Source organism: Tinamus guttatus, unplaced genomic scaffold, assembly GCF_059628265.1.
Source record: "Tinamus guttatus ecotype Peru unplaced genomic scaffold, ASM5962826v1 Tinamus_guttatus_pri_ptg000423l, whole genome shotgun sequence".
Lineage (NCBI taxonomy): Eukaryota > Metazoa > Chordata > Aves > Tinamiformes > Tinamidae > Tinamus > Tinamus guttatus.
In genome coordinates, this window is record NW_028288957.1 from 3359312 (window position 1) to 3382473 (window position 23162).

At 43.4% G+C, this 23162-nt stretch overlaps 1 protein-coding gene across 1 annotated transcript in view; it reads left to right on the top strand.

Moving 5' to 3' along the window:
- The window catches only part of CFAP299 (cilia and flagella associated protein 299), a 169241-nt gene that overhangs the window by 142706 nt on the left and 3373 nt on the right, over nucleotides 1-23162 (top strand). Inside the window, exon 4 of the mRNA XM_088531504.1 lies at nucleotides 542-684. Within this exon, the coding sequence (XP_088387630.1) occupies nucleotides 542-684 (143 nt within the window). The remainder of the gene's footprint in view (nucleotides 1-541; nucleotides 685-23162) is intronic.

A 23162-nucleotide genomic window follows, 5' to 3' on the forward strand; every position in this document is an offset into this window, starting at 1 on the left:
AGCCACTCATCTATCTGAAAAAACCTAAAAATCTGTTGTGAATATTAACTGAATAAGCTTTGCTTTTAGTGTAGAGATGAACCACCAAATGAAAAACATTCTCACACCGTCTGCTTTGGTCCATAGCTAGTGCATGGCCTGTAGCACTGGGGACTGGTCAGACAAAAATGTTCTTGGCTCAGTTGGCTTGGATTAATCCGTGTCTAATGGCATTTGACTGCATTAGTATTATCTGCATAGGCCCGGCAGATAGGACCCATGGAGAATCCATATGCTCCTGAACGAGTGGCTGGAGGTGTGCAGGATACATAGGGGCCTTCCAAGAGGTATCTCTCTGATGGCATTTTGTTGAGGCACTTGAATCTTGTCTAGCATGTATTAAAACCTGGACATCATAATTTAAACGTCTCAATTTCAAATAAAACCCTATCCTGGGTGGAGCTGGAAATGCTGATGTAATCTAAATATGTTTTAATATAGAAATTGATGCATACACATATGTTTCCATCCCTTGCTTGTCTTTTACTTTTGTATTTTCCAGTCCATAATCTTCATTCGTGACCGGAATTCTCGTCGCCAGGAGGTGTCCGCATACATAGACTACGCGCACAGACTGACAACGGATGATTTTGAAGCCTACTTCAGTGGGAAGAAAAGGCTTTTCCCACGGAGCACTGATCTGAGGTATTCACCTACACCTTTTTTTTTCATTTATTTGCATTTAGACAATATGTATATACAAAGAGCAGGAGCTTGAAATGTTTTTGACTGGAAAGGTGGCTTGTAAAACATTTTTTTCACTGGAAGGTAATTATCATGGATCAATTATGAAGAACGGCTCTAAGGAAAGGACCCTATCAGTTGGATTGAGTCATCCCCAGCAGTAGACTTTGCTTCAGAAATGTGTGAAGGGCAAAAGTCTTCTAGTGGCAAAAGATGGTGTTTTACTGATAGTAAATGACAAAGGCCATCAGTGTGCTTTTCACTGAAGAACACTATATTCCTGAAAATGGATCCTGTGCTTGTGTGCCAGAAGACTGAGGCAGGAGGGATGTTTGAGCACTTTTGCTTGTGAAGGCCAAGTTGGAGAGACAAAGCACAGCAGAGCTTCCAGACTCATGGGGGCCTGGGACAGCGTTTAGCACTGCCCCAGATCCTGCTGGTGACTGGGGAAGAAACGGTAAAAACTTCACAGAGAAGGGGAATTATTATGAAAATCTCTTGTTCCTACCTGATCAAAGTTAAGAAGAGTGGAAAAACTAGCTGCAGTGTCACACACAATTTCTACCTTCTGGTAAAAAGGTGTGAAGAATAAAGGAGTTGATCCATTTTCTTCATCTGCAGTGAGAATGGTTTTCTGTAACCTAAACAATCCCTCTGGAAGCAATGCAAATCCCTGCAAATATGGGTCAGTCAAATTTGGTGTGGGTTACAGAGAGAAAAAGCAGCATAGAGTGTAGGAGAGGGCAAGCTCGCTCTTGAAATTTTGTGCTTTTGTTCATGGCACAGCAGGTGTCAGTAATGAGGCAAAGCAGCACACTGGAGTCTTGCAGCATTACAGTGATGGGAAGCAAAATTCCCTATTTTACACTTTTAAATCATAAGGATGAACGGTTGGGTTTCATTTATGATTGAATTAAGAACAGTAATGAGCATAATACTGTGGTTGCTTTGCTATATATTTGGATTCTATTGGTGACTCCTAAGGCTCTTAAGTCATCAATGTCATATGCCGTGCAAAATATCACCACTGTATCCTGTAGCTGTGCAAAATCCTTTTTGTACTGGAAAAAATGCCACAGTGCCTGGTTCAATCGCTTTTTCTATGCCCTGTGTCAAGGCTAGGATGAGCTGCAAGCTCTTCATGGCCAGTTTAATGTGTTCAATTACGGCTGAGGCGGCAGGGCTTGCGTCAGGGAACGTGGCCAAAGGGCCACTGCTCTGACACCAGCATGAGTGTCCTGGTAATATGGAATATGTCTGTTACAAAAAAACATTCAAGTCTTTTTCTGGAGGAAAGTTGACATGGGCAGGCGGAGGGCCTTGGCATGTTGTCTTCATTCTTGTGCTTTTCTTTGGAGAAGGTAGTAGGCAAGGCCAGATATCCGTGTGGTTATGCTGATGACCATGTAGCACAGGAAGAAGAGATGCAATGGGCAGAAGAAAAGGTAGATGATAATTGTGACTTGACCCCAAAAACCCTTAAATACAAAACTGAACTGAATTGTTGAACTTCAGCTTTATGGCACAGGGTATTTTCTATCACAAGAATGTAGTTTGTATCTGGTATTAAAAAAAAAATCAATTTGCACCTAGGTTTTAAAAGAAAAGATTGTTGGTAGAAATAAACAGTAATGAGTTAGAGTGTATTCCAGTGTGGATTTCTCTCAAATTTAAGTACGAAACGTGGCTTGTTTTCCAAATTACGACAGCAAACCGCGTCTAAATGCGCATTTATTATCTAAAGCAAAATGGTAAAAATCTCTTCTCAGGCAGTTCTGCCATTTCTACACATTCTTAATAATGCTTTTAAGCATTTTTTTTTAAATTAAATGGCTTTTCATTTTATTATGTGACTGATTTTTCCTGCACTATTCCTTCAGTATAGTGCACCACTGATAGTTTCTTCTTAGTGTCTAATTTTTTAGATTTTAAGTCCAAGAGGAAGAATGACAAGGACTATCTAACATGATCCCCTGCATAACACACACCATAAAAATTTAGTAAACCCTGAATCTAGCACATGGGTGGACGTGAGTAAATTTTGTAGAATGGCTTCCAGTCGTGATTTAAAGATTCCCATTGGCAGAGAGCTTAGTGTCCCCTGAAAACCTTTTCACTGCATAGTTTAAAATTTTCTACGTTTGAATCTGTATTTTAACTTTCATTACTGGTTCTCTCTTTGTATGTTGGATTAAATAAAACTTCACTACTAGATAAATTGTGATTTCATTGGCTGTACTCAAAGCTGTCCTTAGCCATTCTTCAGTTATCTAAACTGAATTTTCATGCAATTGATTCTACGTTTTATGATGATGTTTCATTTTGACAACCTTCTTCTGTCTTTGTTTTCTGCCTGTCTTCTTCAAAATGCAGAAAAAATGCTGCATGCGAGTAGCAATATTTTGACTGTATTTAGAATTGCATGACTTCATCTTTTAATATCTTGGCTAACTTGAAATCTGAGTCCTTTCATCACATTCTTCTTTTTGTATTCTTCTGTGTTTAGGCAGGTAAAAAAAAAAAAGTCTTAAGTCTTAATATTGTTAGTATTGCGGGGGCGTAGTCTATATCTGAAGCTTAAAGAGCAGCTGCGAGCTTTGGTCAAGAACGGCTGTTTTTAGAATCTGTCATATCAATTTGGATTGTTCTGTATGTTGTCTTCTTTTTTAAGGAATTAGTCTCTTTGGGAAATGGCCTCACTCAGAACTTTATGAAGTCCTGGGTCGTATTTACTTTTAGTCATTTGGGAGACCGAAGTGCAAATTTTTGATTTTGTGGGAGGGTTAGTATCTCATGCAAAACTGTCAAAAATATTTTTAAACTATGGAAATCGATCCTTTGCTGCAGTGCATTTTTTCATTAGCTGTCAGTAGATACTACACTCAGGCTTAAGTACCCTCCGAATCTAATTCTTGTTCTCAATATGAAACAGAAATACTTAACTGTTAAGTTTATGTGATGTTCATACTTTAAATCCAGTGGGTAGTTTCAGAGGTTACTGTATTTGAGCTACGTGGTTCCTCAGAGTATTTTTGCCATTTTATTGCATTGGCCTATCAAGGGAGCATTATTTATATGATATAATCCTCATTTGGTTCCAGTTTATTAAATGAAAGGAATGTGTTAGGCAGTAAGTTAGTTCTTAAGAGGTCTGGAATCTGGACTGTAATTGAATCCATTCCCTCTCAGCTAATTTATGTAATCTGATGAGAAACAAGTGTAATACAATTTGTTCAAAGAAAATGGAGAATGTTCACTCTGTGGAACCATACCAAAAATTCTGCTGAATTAGGACAGCAAAAGCTTCATTTTGGGTTGACTCTTGATAAGCTCTGCTTTGACTATCTCTATTCCGTTTGTGATTGAGGATGAAACACATGTGTTCCAGTAGGATGTGCTGTATCAGTTCTACTTGTCTAGGTCAGTGCACTACATACCATACTTAAGGTGCTACCTACTGTAGTGTTTTATCTTCACACTTAATTTGGGATAGCAAGGTTTTCATTTCTTTTTTGTAGACTGCAGCGTTCTTTCGAAAATGAGATCCGGCAAGCAGCTGCTTACTGCAGAGCATTAGTTCAGGGGAAAACTCTAGAACCTATGGTCTGAAGTCATCTCCTTATCTCATCAGCAGTGAAACTCGCTTGGTTTTGGCCCTGGCATTCATCAGGCCAAGCATGGGAGGTCCTGCATTCAGAGCTCTGTGGTGATAAACCTCGCATGCCGTAGAAGTGCATCATGACACACTGGTGCTTTCAGACGTGGCATGTTGGGGTTTGCTGTTGGCAAGAACCACCACATCAGATTGTGCCCTCTGCTTCGTGTAGCTCGGCTGTGGTCCCTTCCAGCTCAAAGCGGGCGTAGGAGTTGGCAAGAGTTCGCTCCCTGGCCTTGGAATTCCCTCCCATTTTGTTGTCAGGTTTACACTAAGATACCATCTGTTAATCTGCAAAGGCCTGTAGGCCAAATCATGGCCAGCAAAACGCTCCGGAGCATGAGGAAACTGCTCCCTGCCTTGCTGTGCCCCCTGACCCCCTAGATTTGTCAGCAGCTTACCTGGGAGCGCTGCTCCCACTCCATGTACGCAGGCAAGAGCTAGCAGAGAGGGCCAGGGAGGCATTTTCATGTGCCCCTTGTGCCAGCTGCCGTGGGCAGTGACGCTGGGCCAGGCAGGAGACCTGCAGAGCTTCACCTTCCTCTGGGAGCGGGTGGGAGCAGCAGGACCACGCTCTTGCTGCGTCCCAGTTAGGAGCACTGAAGCAGTAATGACTCACACTCGGGGGCTTGGCAGGGCCCTGGGGTGAATTCCTTCAGATTTATTAGGTAAAATGTGCTGTTTTCAAAGGGTTTGATGAGGACAAAAATTAATTTTTATCCCTCATAAAATGTGTTTTTTTCATTTTGTTGTTTATCATCGTATTTAATGTTTACAGAACCATCTGGTTCTTTGATTCCAGCCACTCTGTCTTTGTTGAGTGCTACCCAGTGAGGCCCAGCCGGCTGGTGCGCAACTTGGAGAGAATCAGCTGCCAAGGGGGTGAAATTAGGGTGCCCTCTTCATGGGAAGCCAGTGAGGGCTGGCGTCAGTTTAGGCCTGTCACCTGGAGTACGGGGACAGTTTGGAATTGCCACCTAGGTGTACCAGGCAGAGAGCAAATGACAGATAGATGTTGAAGTAGAAATTAGAGTGCCTAAGGTCTGGGTGAGTGAGAAGAAAATTCCATTGCTGCCAACTCAGTAAATGTTTAATTTGGAGATGTATACTTCCCCATCTGGCTTATATTTAAATACTGTAAATATTACTTCTTTCACTTTTAATTTCTTTCTTTTTTTTCAATTCAAACTTTAATTTATTAAGAAAGATAAAATCTCGTAAGGGGAGAAATTGGCTTTTTATAGCTTTGAACAAACACTGCAAATTGTTAAAATTTTGGGAGAAAGATGTAGGGGAAAGGCTATCTTGCCCTTTTTGTCAGTATAGTAAATCATCACCTGAAACAACAGAACGGTAGGAAAAACGTCTTGGAAAACAGAAAGCACCCTAACGCTCAAGTGGAATGTGGCTTGGGTTACAGCTTGCACGTGCAATTTGAGAAGCAGAAGTGATTCACGGCTGTTTACTCGTGTGAAGACAGTGTTATGATGCACAGACAGATGCCTAAGGAAATGAGGCCTAAACATGATGGCTCTTTCATTTCATCTGTGGCAGATGAAGTGAAAATAACTCTTTCGCACTGCTCTTCAGTGCATTTGCTTCTTCCAATGATGCTCTGCAGCTCACCGGATCCATTGCTGTGCACCTTGCCTCACTGGATAGCCGTGGGTCTCCCCGACAGCCTGAATTTTTGCTCTTAATGCGTACCAGATAAAAGAGTGAATGGGGAGAAGTGATGGGGAGAAGAGTTCGGGCAGCAGAGAAAAACAAAACAAAAAAGCACCACGTCTTACCAATCCACAACATGGTCAACATGCTTTGACTCAGCAGGCAGAGCTTGAGTTTCTAGTGCCGTGGCTGACCTGGATTCTGCTTTTTAGTAAAGTAGGTGTAAGGAGTATTGCACTGAGGCAGTAGCAACCCGCAGCTTCGTGACTGCTCTTCTGGAAATGTGTTTTCAGTTTGTTTGCCTCTTGGTGTCACTCAGAGCAGTGCGTGGGGATCATGAAGTAGTGTGTGCTTTTTGCCACACATGGGTGTCTGAGAAACCACTTTCTCTTTATAGTTACACAAGGAAATAGCTGTGGCTAAAGTTGATATGTCCAGATTTTTTAATGAATGCTTGTATGAAATTACTAGTACTTTCTAAAGTTACAGCTTTATCCTAGTGAAAATTATAGTAAAATTCTTCCATGTTGCCTTGATAACATAATAGGTGTTGCTTGGGTTGTCAGTGGCTGTAGATAAAGCTGCACAATTGCAGCAGATGATGTTAAGGTTTCACTGGATGATCCCTAAGTCTTGCCAGAAGCAGAATTTCTCCTAGAAGTTCAGCATGGTGAAACCCCATCTCTTGGGACAGAATGCCTATATGTGTGCCTAGCCTGAAAGACCACAGGTTGCTTCATGTGTTAATCTCCAGGACCTAGAATTTATACAAACACTGCTGGGGTTCCCGGAGCCGAGGATTCTGACTGATTCTCACAAGGTGATGGCAGCTTCGTATCGCGTTGATGTTGGGAACGTTCTTGTCAGGGTTCCTTACCTGGGTGTTGATTTTACACTCTCTTGTGTGAGCTATGTCAATAATCAAGTGTCTAACGAATGATGGATTTGCAGCTAGATCTTCCACATCTTTGCATGAGGTCTGGGCAATCTAGATTTTGAAAGAAACATTTGGTTGAAACATTCCTCGGTATTTCAGAGGGAATCTACTTCTGTCTTGTGCTGGGGCAGTGACTTTGCAAGCAATTTGATCTTGCACAATGAAGTATTTCCAGCTGAAAGTTGTTCAGTATCTGTGTTTTTCCTTATTTTTGGATTATCCTGATGTTGTGTGCTTTTCTCCTGTGTGATGCTAGTTGATCTTTCTTTGTATGAAAAAGTTTTAGAGTTATTTCATTGCTCATCCTCATGTTGCTTCAGTGCAAAGTAAATACGTTCATGGAAATGAACAACTCATAGAATCTTCTTTTCTGACCACAGTGGTCATGCCCAAAGTTACTTCATCAAAATCAAGTTAGTGTAACTTCAATCACTTTTCGTTTGCTCCAACAACCATCCTTAGGAATACACCTGTAAAAAGCCATGCACACTGATTTTAGCGTGTTAATGCCACTTTACTGCAGCACATGTTAGCATTAAAAGTCCATTTCTGGGGGCTTTAGGAAGTTAAGACAAAACTCCTGACCTCTAGCAGAGATATGTGTAGATAAATAATACCTTTCTCTGTGTCTCTGTGATTCTCCTTTTTTTTTTTTTTTTTAATCTCAGCACAATCTTTTTTGTTTGTTTACATTGCAGGATTCCTATTTACATGCCTAAAAATCTTAATGTGATATACAATAGTGATTTGATTTTTCAAAATATCCCAAAGGCATTCATGCTTGCGGAGAGGAGATGGAAGTTTGGTTCATGACTCCATAAACCCTCAGGGTAATCCTAGGGGTTGTGTTTAAGTCTCATCCACTTCCAGACAGGGCAGAATAGTTAATGACAGCAGAGGGGATTCCAAGAAGGAAAAAATGTGCTTCAGATTTCAAAAGCTGTAAACTTTAGAAAAGGTGTTGTGCCTTTTTCCCCTTTTTTCTCCCTTCTCATTCTCCATAAAATAAGTGCATGACCGTTTGTCTCCTCTTGAGTTTCATTTAACTCTTTTCCCAGTTCTCTAGGTCTCTCAATTTCCATAATTGCCCCTGCCTCCTTTTTCACTCTCACTCCCAGGTGCTCGCTGCAGCCTCGCAAAAGGGCACATTCCTTTGGGGGCGCCTCACGGCACCGCTCCGTGCCGGGATGTGCCGGCGAGCCGGCCGTGGGCCCGGAGGCCGCCTCGGCGGCGCGGGAGCAGCCGTGCCCGCTGGCGACTCTGCCCGCGGCGCGCGGCCTTGCGGTCCCTCTCTCCTCTCGGCGTTGGTGCTCAGTGGCCGGGAGCTCCCGGGCTCTTCCAGGTGATCCAAGCGGGGCTCGTTCGGTGCAACCGGAGGCTCTCAGACCCAGTAAATTCTTCTGGTGCTTTTCCAGGGGCTGAAGTATGAGACCAGTTTAAGGAAATAATCTAATGTCCTGCCGTAGTAAAGATAGTGCACATCTGCGCATGATGACAGCTTAACTGCGGGTACAAAAAAGGGTCCCACAGGTTGTGTTTACTTTGTCTCTGAAAATGGCTCTTAAGGAAAGAGCCTTAATTCTCTCACGGATAGGGCATTTTTGGAGGATATGGTTTTCCTTTACTACAAGTTTTAAATAGGATTTCCCCCCCTCCTGCTGGCCCCCTTTCTCGATGAATGCCTGGAGACCCTGGATTTAGAATGACATTCCAACCTGCTCTAGTAACAAGGTTTGGATGTGAAGCAGCGAGCGGCGAGCCAAGCTGGAGGCCTCCCTGTGCCAGAAACACATTGTTCCAGCCCTCCGTCTGGGTAATGCACCTGCACCTCCACGCGAGAGCCGCCGCCGAGCAAACCTCTGGGCCCTTCTGCTTCTCATTACACCCCGGAGCAAAACACCCTGGGTACGGATGGGGCCTGGCGGGCACCCTCTCCTGCCCCGGTGTTCGCCGAGGTCTGCGGGCTGCTGGTACCGTGCTCTCCAAGACGTTCGGAAGCTAAGATAAACATTTGCTAATTCGGATTTATGGCCTTCTGTGCACATGCAGATCACACATGTTGTAACCACACTGAAAATATTTCCTGAAGAACAGCAGGAGAAAGGGCGGGAGGAAGACGAGCTAACATTTAAGGTGGGGAAGGAGAGGTAATTTTTCTGTCCTTCATGCTCTTATGAGCTAATTGAGCCATTTAAAGCACTGCTTAGAAGTTAGTTTGGTGAGGGTAGATGCATCTTTTGCAACAGAACGTTTCAATTCAAAGCATTAAACTCCGTTAAGCAGATGTGGGGAAAAATGAGCACATCAGTTATCATAATATTTGAGAATCCAGCACAAAACATTAGGGAGGGGAACAACTTATGTCTTCAATTTAAAATCGCCAGAAGTAAATAATCTGCTAGAAGTCTAAATCTGCTGCTAAAAGCACTGTGCTGTTTGGGAACAAATACCTTTGTGTTTCCCTTGCATACACACGTATGCCTGCATATTCTGTCCTCTGAGAGAGAGGTTCATTCCCTGAAGGTTTGTCTGTCCTTGTTTTGCCAAGTCTTGGTCCGTTCCTTTTGTCCTTCACAGTTTATTACAGCGTTATCTGCTGTTTTGCCCGGCAGTGGTGATGGCCACCATCACTTGTACATTTTCACTCCTCCCCATGCCACTTAATTCTCTTCGACGGCAGATGACAGTCACTATGTTTTCCAAATATCTTCCTTCTGCCAAGGCTTGTGATCTTGGTCACAAGTGTTGTGGCCCACCCACTAGTTAAAATCAGAATCCTCTTACTCGAGGCACTTTATGAATACGTTCTTTTGCTAAGCCTGTAAAGGGCTCAGGCTTTGTTGTTACGCTATGAAACACAGAGCTCATACTTAAATGAGAGTTCTTATTACATTGTGCCTGCATAAGAGAAAACTCAACAGGATTTGCAGAAGAAAATTCCAAATATACTTGTTTCAAGGGGAAGCAAAATGCTGATTTTTTTGTGTTAACCTCTCTGGAACAGGGTTTTACTCATGTCCCATGGGAGCATGTCAAAGGCACGGTTTTGCTTCTTGTGAAATTTTGCAATGAGCCTGGCTGAGATGAAGATTATTTATTTTTTTTCTTTTTTTTTTCTCCTGGAATCAGAATCTTTCTTGGAGATCAAAGTATCTTGGCCTTGGAGGATTCACAGGAGGTGGGATCCACTCCTATTCTCCAAAGGTTGCAAAGATTTGCCATTCTGTTCTTCAGAGTACTTCTCAAAACATAGAAAAGTGATAAACTTGTGACAGAAATTCAGAACTGGGGGGCGGGTTGTTTGTTTGTTTTTGTTTTCCTCCTCTTATCTAACTGCTGAGGGAACCAGCCTGGCCTCCAGGAAATCCTCATCTGCGCGTTAGGCTTTCCAAGACACTTACTTTTCCATACTATTTTGCTAATGTTTTGTGTAATGCTTTTTCTGTAAAATGGTATTGCTGTGTTTTAGAGAAGCTCAGATCGTTGCCCCGATGCTTCCCCTTTTGGATTGCTTTCATCTGGAAGCAACTCCACCAAAAATGGTGTCTTTTGACCTGTGAAAATCAGCAATACATTCACGGAGAACAGGGATTATAATTTCTTCTTTTACTTCTATCTCTGACATTTCGTCGTTGCACTCACATAGCTTCTGTCAAACCTGTCTTCCTAATAGAAGTGATGTTTGATAGTGCCAGCCAACTCAGGTCCCATTTGCTATTGTCATAGCAGTAATGAAATGCTTTGGTTTTATATTCCATACCCATCAGTTTTGTTGATTATTATTGCTCTCATGCGAAATAATTGCTATCTATGCTAATGGTTGCCCATTTACTTTTTACAAAATACTCTTAAACTTTTGAGTTCCATGTAACTGTGAACATCCCGGCGCCTTGTGAACAATCATACTAGACATCATGGGGAAAGAGCTTTCCGTCGTCTTTGGAAACTCTTAACAAGGAGCTCTGTGTAGAGCAGCCTTGGAAGAAGAGCTACCCTGTGATCTCAGCAGAACTAAACCTGCAGCTTCAGCATGAGCCAAATGGGTGATACTGGACTTAGGATGTTTTGAAGCAGATGACATGGCTGGGTTGTTTATCCTACCCTGGGGTGAATATCCCATGGAAAAGATGTGAATTTGCAGCTTCCGCAGTGATGCTCAGAAAGTTGCAGAACTGCAGCAATGTAAAACTCTCAAAGTCAATGAAGTTGCATACAAATGTCCAATTAAAGCTGTGGGTTCAGGAGCCTCAGTCATTTAGGCACCACTGTTGCTCTTTTTGGAGGAGAAGACTTAAGCAATAAGCTATAGTTTCTGATTTTGAGTATTGAATGTGAATGCGTAATGTTCTGCGTACCTTTGCAATGGATATGCACAGCAACAACAAAAATCAAGCTGACCCCTCTTTTAGGTGGTAAGCATAAGAGTTTCATGAATGTAAACACGATAAAAAATTGCTTCTGGGTTGCAATGTTCTGAGAAAGTTGTTGTGGTGGTTCTTCATCTCCAGCATGCCGTGATATCCTTTATTCATTTTTCGTGTTTGTGCCAAGAGGCACGTGGATTCTCCAAAACAGTTTTGCTCGTTTAGTCTGTTTAATAGCTTTGCTCATTAAGGGACAGGCAGACTTTGAAACAGTTGTACTAAGCATCCCTCCTCTGGGTATCTGATTCCTCTGATCTTACCAAAATGTCTAACATTCATATTGTCAGCTGTTGATCTAAAATGTTTTTCTTGGAACTGTTTAAAAAACTACAACCTCAGTAGTCCTACATATCAGTTTATCCTGTTTTGAATCTATTCTCCTCCTTTGTAAGGACATGCATCGTCTTTGCTTCCTCTGATTCAGATAACCTCAGGTGATTTGCAACTAAGATGAGTAACAACTACATGGCCAACTCGCTCCCTTCAGAGGACTTTCTGTTGGCTTCCTCTGTCTATTCCATGAGGTTTGTGTTCATCCTCACCTGCAAGACCCAACAAATGTGTTCGAACCATTTACCGTTCGCTCACGTATGCGGCGCCCTTCTACCACGTGAAGTTCTCCTTCAACTCCTCTCTCATTTTCCTGCTTTCTTGTCTTCTCTCTCTTCATCTTTTGCATAACGTCTTCCTGGAACGGGTTTCTGACCAGAGCATATGTGCAGCTTGCAGTGCGCTCAGTAGTCCTGTTGTATTCAATGTGTTTAAAGTACTTTCTGGAACTGGGGCCTCTATCCTTTTTATCCCCTCAGATTTCAAAGAAGTTCTGCTTATAGACTGGTTCTCATTTTAATCTGCAAGTAGATGACAGAGTTTGACTCTCTAGTTATACATGTGTGTCTCATGTGCTAAAGCTTTGCAGTCAGATTACAAGCTCTGAGTCTATTGTAGAGAAGAGATAAGGGATGTGAACACTCTCTGCCATTTTGCTTCACTAACATCACAAGCCTGCCACGTTGTTTGAATATAGAAATAGAAAAGTCGCCTGTTTAATGCCCTGTCATCTCCCTGCTCTGTCACTAAACATACATTTAAATTAGCTATGTCAGTCTCTCAGATTAATAGTGTGTTTCTGATTTGAATGGGTAAAAAATCTGTTTTCAATATAGATTTGTTGATTTAAGCCATTCATGCTGCATGTTGCTGTGTGTCACACCGGTAGCTGAAGTGAGTTACATCAAGTTTTAGCAGCAAATAAAAAAGGCAGTGCCTTTTTCTGTACTGAAAGTTCAACTGTAAGTAAATAATTGATCACATCAAGAGCAGTGTTTTCAGGAAGAGGTGTCTGAAGTTAAAGTTACTATTTAGAAAATGACAAAATATGTTGTGCGTCTTGAAATTTTGTTTTTATATGACTAACCCTCAGTAGTTCTCTTCAAATTCAGCAGTCTCCTGTGTGCTCTGGTCACGATATCCTTACCAAATGTATCTCTCTCTCCAGGGGTATTGGCAGGGTGGAAGCAGCAAAGTCCATGTCCCATTTTGCAGCAGTTTTCACATCCTGAAGTGTGTGTGTGTAATCCAGCGCTTCCCGAGGACACATGTTTTATCTCAACCCCTGGGATCTAATCACTGTAGGAGTGATTGTCCCAAAAAGATTTTTCCCCGAGACAAATATCTCTTTCCTGAATAAATGGCACTTTTGCCTGTGAAAGGAAGTTAAGTTGCTGAAGATGGAATTACTGATGAGTTTTAATCTCTCCTTTCTTGCACATTTAAAACCTGAGGTCACTGCAATCAGTATAAAACCCTGAGAGATTTTGGAGGCAGGGAGTTGTAGAGCATCATTTTGAAGACAAGCCTAAACTTTTAAGACTTTCCTCCTCAATTTTTTGGAATGGTTGTCAAAATTCTGGAGGATGAGAGACTTGATATGCAAGAGCTTGATCAAAGCAGCACCACCCGCACAGGGCCTGAGCTATCCCGCAGGAACGTCACAGTCTCCTAGAGGGAGGTGTGAGGGGAGCCGAGGTCTTCTCAGGGCACCGAGACTTTCAGTCTCCTGTTTTTCACTTTCAGCAGGACACATGCAGCTAAATGTCCCTAGGTGTCACTTGGAAAACTCAGTTTTAGTGATTCAACAGACATAGAGTCTTAAGGATTCCCTCGCTGTTGGAGCCATTAGGATTTCGAAAGATTTGCAATAGTAAAGTTTGGGAAGGAGGATGGAATACTGTTCAAGAATTGAAGGTTGGCTGGCTATCCTGACTTGACATCCCCCTTTTCCCATAAGTAAAATACGACACAAAAAAGTATTGATTTTTCATAAAATTATTATTTTTCAACAGAAGTTTTAGCAGATGATTTTACGGATTAGATTTTTCTGTACTGAGCTCATTCAGTGCCTAAGGAGATTCCAGTTGGAAAGGAAGGAAGACCCTTTGAAAGAAACCACAGGAAGAAAGGCAGCGAGAGATACATGCATATATTAAGCATGCTTTGAATACATGCCTTCAGAAAAATCTAGCATTTCGTCTCACTTGCTTAATCAAACTTTGATCAAGGGGACTTATTTATTGATGTTAACCCTGCTTCCTTCAAAAGGGAAGATGTTTGAGAAGCTGGCGCAGCTCCACCAAGAACACACATATCCAAACTGATGCGTAGCAGCACAGCAGCATTTCCTTTACTAACTCACCTACCTGTCTTGCTGTCGTTTAGTTCCTCCAGGCCTTCCCACTCATCATGACTTGTTATGGCTCTGATCCAACCAAGCACTGAAGCAGCCCATACTTTTGGAGGTGTAAAAGGTACGGGCAGATGCCCAGGGGGATTCACAAGAAAATGCCGAAGCTCCCCCCACAGCAGGCCATGCCTACCACAAGAAATCATCAGGCAAGAAATCACCTGATTCTGGAAATCCTTCTTGGCACTTAGCTGTCTCTTTGGCACTTGCAGCAATTAGCTGAATGATGGCACAGGGCTCCGGTTGGTCGTCATACTCAGGACCTTGATGGGAAAGGAAAGCTAGTAAGTGACCTCCAGCACAACCACATGAATGCTTAACTATGACACCCCCTAAATTTCTAGGTCAGCCTTCATTAGAAATTCACTTCAAATAACCGGTCCAAATCCTTGCCTAACGTGTTTTTTTTTTTTTTTTTTTTTTTTTTTTCCCCCCAAGGAAGATTCACTAATCTCTTCTCCCTTCTCCCAGGTCATCATTTTATTCTCCTTTTTCTCATGGAATGAAGAAGTGGTTTCAGTAAACTTGTAGTGGGTGAACTCAAAGCTTCCTGTTCTGCAGAGACTGCCATTCAGAGCTGGCCTCAATGCTGACTGTGGGACTGGGACAGAGTGCCCAGTGCGTGCCCATGTAGAAGTTTTTTTTTTTTTTTTTCCTTTCTTTTTTTTCTTTTAAAAGGGAGACTTCCGTGGCTAAGATTTTTATAGCTTTTTTCTTTCTTTCTTTTTTTTTTTTTTTCCTTCTCCCTGCTAAAAATAGTTTTAAAAGGCAGAATAGGGAAAACAAGTTTCTCGACTGGCTGGTTTTGAATGTAATCGCTGTGTTCCAGTATACAGCGAGGGAAAGGAGCAAGTGAAAGGGACTCCCATTTTGTACAGCTGATCCATCAGCTATACACAACTTCCAACAGGCCTTCAGTATTATTAATTGCACAATATATATAAGCTATTCATCCTGTTGTTCTCTCAACAACTACACGCCTCTTTTTTTCTTCTTCATTATAGCTTCAAGATGAAACATTTTCTTTTCTTTTGCCATAAATCTTCATGTGCTGGGTGGTTTTATTCTTTTAAAGATCGAGAGAATTAATAAGATAATAAATTGAGTGATTACTGTACAAGTTCTGCAGTCTGAAAGTATTTTCATCATTTCTTGGGATTGAGCCTATAACCCCCAGGACTGCATTTTCTTTCCCTTTCATTGCTTTCATTTCTTCTCTTTTTGTTGTTCATTTCACCCTTCATCCTGCAATGCAAATGCTATCCCTGCCGAAGTTCAAACAGAATGGTGGGAGCGTTAGGCAGATTACACACAAAGAAAACCCCATCTTGGCTCTCAGAAATATTCCTAAATGCTGCAGTGCTGAGGATGTCTGCTAATGCCCACCAAGAGTGAAAGCACGTGGACCTGCAAATTGGAGCGGTTAGACTAGGAGCTGAGCTGCCAGCTGTGGAGAGCCAGGTTGAATTAGAGGAAGGATGACCCAGGCCCAGCTCGGGTGCCAGATGTGCTTCAGTTCTCAATATTCTGCTGTGCAGCCCGTGGCCACCCACATCTTCCTGCTGCTAAGGATGGAGTGTTGCATATGGGGATGCCGAGGCAGGAAAAGCCACGCTGGTTTAAAAAACAAGAAAACAGCAGGTTTATTTTACACCATTTGCAATCCTCTGTTAGGCAGTGTTTGGATTTCATGATATTCACCTCACAGAATTGGGAATTTAAGAGGAGAGCTTAAGATGGAGCTACCCAGCTACTAGTTTCACATTTGGTTTATGCTTTCCATAGGATAAAAGAGCTGTTTTGTTGTGTCTGTGTATGCACAAAACAATATAGCGTTGGGAAGCATCAGTTCTTCAAGCATCGGTGAATGGCACAGGTCCAGCATCTGGAGGTGTATTATAAATATGTGCAGGAATAGTTGTCATTAAGAGTTTTGTCAGGGTGACTTTGAGGTAACTGTGCCATTTCTGAAATGTCACCTGAATTACCAGGTCATCCCAAGCAGACACTGACTGAAGCTCTGCACGCAAGAAGGTGTTGTTTTTCTTTCTTTTTTTTTTCTTAAGAGTTTTTAAAACATAGGTTGAGGTTCTCTTGTTTAATTTCCCACTGCTAAATGTCAGTCCAAGCTTAGCAGTGGAAAAGAAATCCTTTACACCCTGTGACAGGTTGAGTCAGCGATATGCTCTGTCACGTCAACAATTATATGTTGTTAAAATCCATATCTTCTTGCCCCAGAAGCAAGTACGATGTCCTTTCTTTCCCTGCTGAATCCTGAAACATTTTTTGCACTTGTTCAGGTCCCATAAATAACTACTCTGCCCAGAGGCCTGGAGAATTTGGAAAGGGAAGAAGAATCCTATATTTGAAAATAAGAGAAAAAAAAAAAAAGCCGTTTGGGGTTTGCTGGCTTAATAACATCCTTCTGAGACAGCAAACTTGAGACACAACATTTAGTTTTTGAAGACTGAAATATGTGTCCCAGTTCAGGTCCTCAGGCCTTCGTGGAAGGTGAAGGGTAACGACTTGTGACACAATCAGATGACAGGAGAGGGGAGCAGGTGGTGAGTGAGACTACGGAGAGCTGGGCAGGATTCTCATCTGGATCCCATTGCTGCATGTGGAAAGCCCGAGGGGGGCTGTGTGTAGACAGAGTAGATGTATCGCGAGCTCTGTGTGTTACACAGCAAATCATCTCTGATTCATAGGTAATTCACAACCACAAGAAGACTCATCCATTGAGTAAGTTCAGTGCAACAAATATTTCAACATCTGTGGGGTGTGTGTGTAGCAGAGGAAGAAAATGAAACCTTTTTATATGCTGGTAGATAGACCAACAAGATGCAATATGCTGTAAATGAGCATAGGCAGGAGAGATGCACTCACCTGTGGTCCCTGAGAGTATGGATCATTGTATTTTCTGTTAGAAAATCACTATTTTGTATGAAGATTACAGGTTATTCTGTCAAAAGAAAAAAAAAAGAAATAGCAGGGCGATATCATCTTTTGGCTATGGAAAGTCTAACTCTTTTGTAACGAAATTGCTTTCCAAGCCTTCCTTCTTGCTGCTGCCGTTCGAACTGAAAAAAATATGACAAGCCACGGTGAACTCGGAATGCACCGTTCAGTTGACGCACAGATAAGTGCTGTGTACATAGAAAAACTGTAGGCTGAGAGCATCCAAATTCAGGCTAATGGATAAACCTCCTGCCTGCCCCATTCCCCCTCTGGCTATTGCTGGAATCATGTTGTTTAGCCCTGACTTACGGGAGCACATACCATCTTAAGGGAGTTACTGTTTTGCCAAAAGTGCTTGAAAGAGCTTTGCTCACTCCTCAGAAGTATCTTTCTTTCTTAAAGAAGCCGCTGTAGCCCATATTTCTCAGAATGGTGTAATATGGAGTGTTAGCTGTTTCGAGTACTGGGGCTTTGGGGGGTTTCTGCTCTCGAGTCCTTTTCTGTTTACGTGAGCTCTTTACCACCCAAATCCTGCCAGCGTCCAGGGGAACAGCTTAGAGCTGCCTTCCCGTGGGACTGTGAGGTCCATCCCACCTGCACCAGCGGGGCTGAGATTTGGGTTCCAGTTTGGTGCAGCCTGAAGGGGCAATGTCCTTTTGTAGTTCAGCAAGCCCCTCCACCAGCATACAGTTCCTAACAGCAGTCTTGAATTCCCTTGTTTTCCGTTTATTGCCCTGCATGGTACGTCTGCGTGACCTGAGCTCCGCTTCCCGTGGTGCCCAGTGCGCATCAGTACTCTTGGCTTCAGGGGTAGGGCCCCTTGCACAGAGCGGGTAGCTGCCTCCCTGTCCTCGGAGCACGGGTTTGTTGGTGTCAGTTCGTTACAATTTTTCTGTGAAATCCCAAGAGAACGGGAATCAGCATGGCCGCGCATCCCTTCAGAGCTCTTTCTGCAAAGGGCCACCGAAGTTAAAAACAACCAAAAAGTGGGATAAGAAAACAAAATGGGTGCTTTGGAAGTGACACATGAAAGGAGAGTCAGCAGATGAGATATTTTCAGACTTTTGCTATTCATGACCTTCATTGGAGTAGCTCTAGTCCCCACACTGGGCAGTCATATATTGGTTCTTGCCCTGTGCTTTTTGCACATACTGTGTGAATTCCAGCCCCCCAAAATCAGTGGCAGCTTTGCCTTGCATCCCTGCTGAGCCACATTTTCGCGTTTCCCAGCGAGAGACAAAGCAGAGGCTGCCTCCAGCAACTGCAAAAAGAAGGTGCTGCTGCTGGCCGCAGAGCATCCTTGCTGGAGCTGTCCGCATCGGAGCGGGAGGGAAAAGCTGCACCCTCCCTAGGCTGAGATGCTTCCAGGGCTGGCTGGCACCGCGTTCATCCTTGCAAACTGCCTTTCCATAGTGAACGGGCACTACCACCCCCAGCCCTGGCACGGCTCTTTCCCAACTTCTGTCATGAGATGCAGCAAGCTCTGCGTGAGCTAAACAGCAAGGGCAAGGTCAGAACAGTCTTAAAAACCATTTCTGCCTGCAGTGCTAACCACGCTCTCGCCACTCCAGTTCTGCGTGGGGAGGCCTGGTGACAGATGCAGCGATCGTATGTCACCACTTCCCCCAGTGCCAGTGGTACAAAGAGGACTTGTCAGACAATATTTACCGTGGTGACTCCTGCTTTGTAATTACAGACGCACCAGGAAGGGCTGCGCTTTTTCACTCCCAGTAGGAAACCGAGGCATGAATTAGCCCTATGGACCAGATGTTTATTTCTACCGATTTTATACAAGAGTTCGGTGGAGTTGCGTTGGATTTACAACCCGTAGGGAAGATAATCAGCCATGAGAATTTAGCAAAATGTTACCTGTTTTAAACCCCAGAGAGCAAAAATAACTAACTACTGTGCACAGTAGCTGTGGAGCAAATCAAACTGCTTTGGTTTGCTGAAGTACCATAACAAATCTCATCCTACCGTGGCAGTTATTTGGTAAATGTAATTATTTCAGTCAAAGCTGCTTCAGGATGCAAAAGAAAAGCAATTCTCAGCATCTCTTTAACTCTTTGACAAGGGAGTTTGTGTGCGGGGGGAGGTGGCTTGTTCTTATTTAACTGGGGGTCTGGGACATGCATCATATTATGAAACAGTGGCTGGCATGGAGTCAGGCATATGTGCTCTATTACACAGTGTCATGTCCCACTGAGACACTGACCTCGTTTGCACCAGAAAGCCGTGGAAGGGCTGACAGGCCAGGCCCGTCCCAGCCTGTTGCTACTTTGTCATATTGGGCAAGCGCGTGAAGAATGCCAATTTTTCCCCCTATTAGCATGATTATCGCTGCCCTCCTCCTGGAGGGCAGAAAGTGTATCATTTTTCAGGCTCAAGGGCCTCCTTTGGTTTTTATTTCCATCTCTTCTCTCCTTTGTTGCCCTGTGTCTCCCTGTCCCCCCTGTCAGCACCCTTCTGCTGCTGCCCAACAAAAGCAGGCTGGCCTGTAAACTACCAGGAGGGGGGCTGAAGCCAGATAGTTTGCATCACAAATTCGTACAACCACAAACTGAAAAAAGCTGTCGAGCCGTCATTGTTTATAATTAGTTTTTGACTGAAGTCCCAGTCTGCTATAGGGAATGGTTTTATCTTAGTGTACGTGTGGGTGGGAAGAGAGAAGTAGAGAACAGAATCAAGGAACCAACCCTTATCCTGAGGGCAAGAAAGAATAGGGTAGTATAATCTAACCCCTTGGGATCAAAGGTGGAGGCAACACAGACATAAACACCTTTACACTGTGTTCTCTCCCCGATTTTGCTGATTTAAATGGTAAATAAAGAGCGGGGACAACAAAGCCCTTACCCTGCAGATAGACACCTTTCCATTCGGTCAGGCGGTGATTGACAACCCTCGGATCGTTCCGCGTGTGACTGCAACCAGCTGTAGGTCGTGCGAGGCCGCGCGGGCACTTCAGCCCCTAGCATGGGCTCTGCAAGTCCTTGGGTTCCCCCCGGGATAAGCGGGGAAAGGGGACAAAGTGCATCTGCACAGCAAAATCCAGCCTGTAAAATCTTGCCAAAGATTTGCACCCAGGAAGGCAGCTGACCTGCCCCAAGTCCTCCTAAAGCTGCTGCCTCCTGGAGCTGGCAATAGGGACTGCGTGATCCTGGGAGAGGATCTCCGATGATTTCTGTGCCCTGACTCCCCTGGCCACCAAGGAGCTGCCTCAATCTCACAAGAATGCCAAGTGTTTTAATGCCTGTTTACAGAAGGGAAGATCCAGAGATTTTGGGATGAAAGACATTCTATAAGCACCGTGTGGTTTGAGGAGCTGCCATCTTGGTACCCAAAGGAGAACTTTAAGTATACAAAACCCTGTATTCATATTCCTGGGTCCTGGGAAGGCATTTGCAGAATGAAAATCTGCTCTGACCAGAATAAGCTGATAAATAAAGGGAAAAAAAAAGAGGAAAAAAAAAAAAAAGGCCTCACATATTTTAGCCTGTATTCCCAAACACAGTGTGGTACTTGTTATATACCACTGCAGCAACAATTCATTGTTAAAACAACAACAAAAAAAAGATGTGCATTCTTTTTGCAGCTGGACTGTGGGCACTGCTAAGTCTCTCATATTCCACATACTTAAGAGCCATGCTGAGGACTGTTAAATTTGTTCCAAAACACTTGGAAATCAAACAAAATAATAATAGAAAAAAAGTACACGGTGAATTTGGAGTTTGGCATTTGATCCTGTTCGTCTGATAGCATGTTTTCCTTTCAGGAGAATTTAAATATTTAAAGCTATCTCTAATTCTACTAATAAAAATCAATTTGCTTGGATTGGGATTGTAGTAGCCCATAGATAGTACTCCATGATGCACTTTTGTTTACTGTTATTTCTAGAGTGAGAGAGAAACATGGATGAGATTTTGTAGGTCCTAATTTCTAGTCTCCTTTTATTGCAACAGCCACGTGGTAGAAAGTACTGAGTAACATCCACAAGTTTCCTTAGAAGTAGCTGACAGCAAAGAGAGAGGCTGCTCCAGAGAATCCTTTTCAACTCCTTGCTCCTCCCATCAAAATATCCCTTTGACTTCCTGCCTAACTGTATTCCCAGGCAGCGTGTCCTTGCATCAACATTGTCCCCTGGCTTCCGCAGCCCTCCTCATCCCGCGGCTCACGCGGATATCGGCGGAGAATCGGTTGTGGCGGTTGTCAGCGAGCCTGGCGGAGGAGGGACGCGGGTGCAAGTGTTTCCGTGGCCGGGCATCCCCAAGGTCTCCTCGCTCTCCGCTGGCCTTGCTTTGGAGGCCGTGGGGCTCCGCTGGCAGCCTGGGCACTCCTGCAGGGCGGCATTCCAACTCTCCGGCCCCTCGGGCAAGAGCTCAGGCAGATTGGCTGCCTTTCACCAGCGGGCGTCTTGTGGCTTCTTCCTAGCATCTGAGCATACAAGGGCAACCAGTTTGCCATGCAGCAAAGAGCCCGTCACAAAACTGCTTGCATTAGACAGTCACTTCTCAATATAAAGTCCGTCTGAGCTCTCATCTTTTATTCGCCGGACAGCCAATGCTCCCAGTGGCTTAAATGTGGAAGGATTGTAGGAGTGGGGCTGGAAACTTGGCAAAATGCAGGAAGTTATTATCCGGCAGCTAATTGAGTATTTCCTCTTTCAGATGTTTAATTTCTTTTTAATGAATGTGGGGAACTCTTTGTAGACAGACTTTTCCATCCTCCCCGAGATAATGTAGAACAAATCCTTCCTAATCTGGTAGCGGTTTTCCAGCACAGTCTTCATTAGTGTGATCTGTCTTGTTAAGTGAGTTGTGTCCCGGGAGACGAGAAAAAGCTCCATGGATGAAATAACGTTGTTGAGCAATGAGTTAAAAGAACTTGTGCATTTAATTTGTATATAAATTTATGTATATTCTTATACTTAGGTTTAAACGGTGCATGCAAAAAATGTGTATATTTACCACTTAACATGACTACCCAGGAGCATTAAATAATCCAACAGACAACAAGTTAACCAATTACAGTATCAAAGCAAAACCATTAAGCTGAATTTATTATGTGCACCCACCTTTCACTCATTTCTGCAGTCTCTCAAGCACAAGACTGCGCACAACTCCAAGGGACGGCTTGTACTTTCATTAACTCATTTGCTCAAGAACTTAATTTTGTGCTGAACACATCTCAAGTCATAAGCTGGGCAAAATCCATCCACTTAAGTGGCAAATCACCCACTGAGGTCAGTAATGCCAGGATGAACTCCATAAAGGTGTTGCAAATTCATTGCTAAGTCGCTCTGCATTGCTCTAGTTTCAGCAGAGGTATTCGGAATGAAAAAAAGGCTTTGAATACGTAGTAATCAGGCCTATTGTTTTTTTCCTTTCAATGTGAAGCAGAAATCAAGGGCTCTTTTAAAACAGGAACCCATGTATCTAACTGGAGCAGAGTATCCTGGCAGAAGATATGAAAATAAAAGGCTTTGTGTTTTCAAGACTTGTTAAGTCCTACTTGCACCCAGAACGAGTGTCTGGCTTCTTTCTGCTTTGTTATCCTTTTACCAAAAATACATCTGAAAAGAAGCAGAAGTGCAGTGGACCGCTTCAATGACCACGTGAGTACCCCACGGAGGTCCATGTGGCAGTGCCATCGTGTCATGCAATTTGCAGTTATGTCTGAGCAGCAAAGGTTCCCAAACAAATACTAACAAGGAGCGTGCGAGAGTACAAAACCCAAAATGGCTGAGGCCAGCTGTTTGAGAAATGTTTGAGAATTCCTTTGGAATTCCAACACCTCCGGGCTAGAAGGAAGATGGATAAATTGCTGCAATCCTCTTGTGTGCATTTGGTATTGACATAGCGGGCTGATGATTCCTTCTGATGTGGCGTTTAGCTCCGAGACGTTTCAGAAACCTGCAAACGCGGTCAGCCTGATGGAGCTGCAGAACTAATCACCAGCTGCCACCTCCGGCTCTTCGGGGAGCCGGGATTTTCTTTGGGGAACTGAAGTTCAACCCCTCCCTCCTATGTCTGGCCCGTGAGGAGACATCCAAAAACT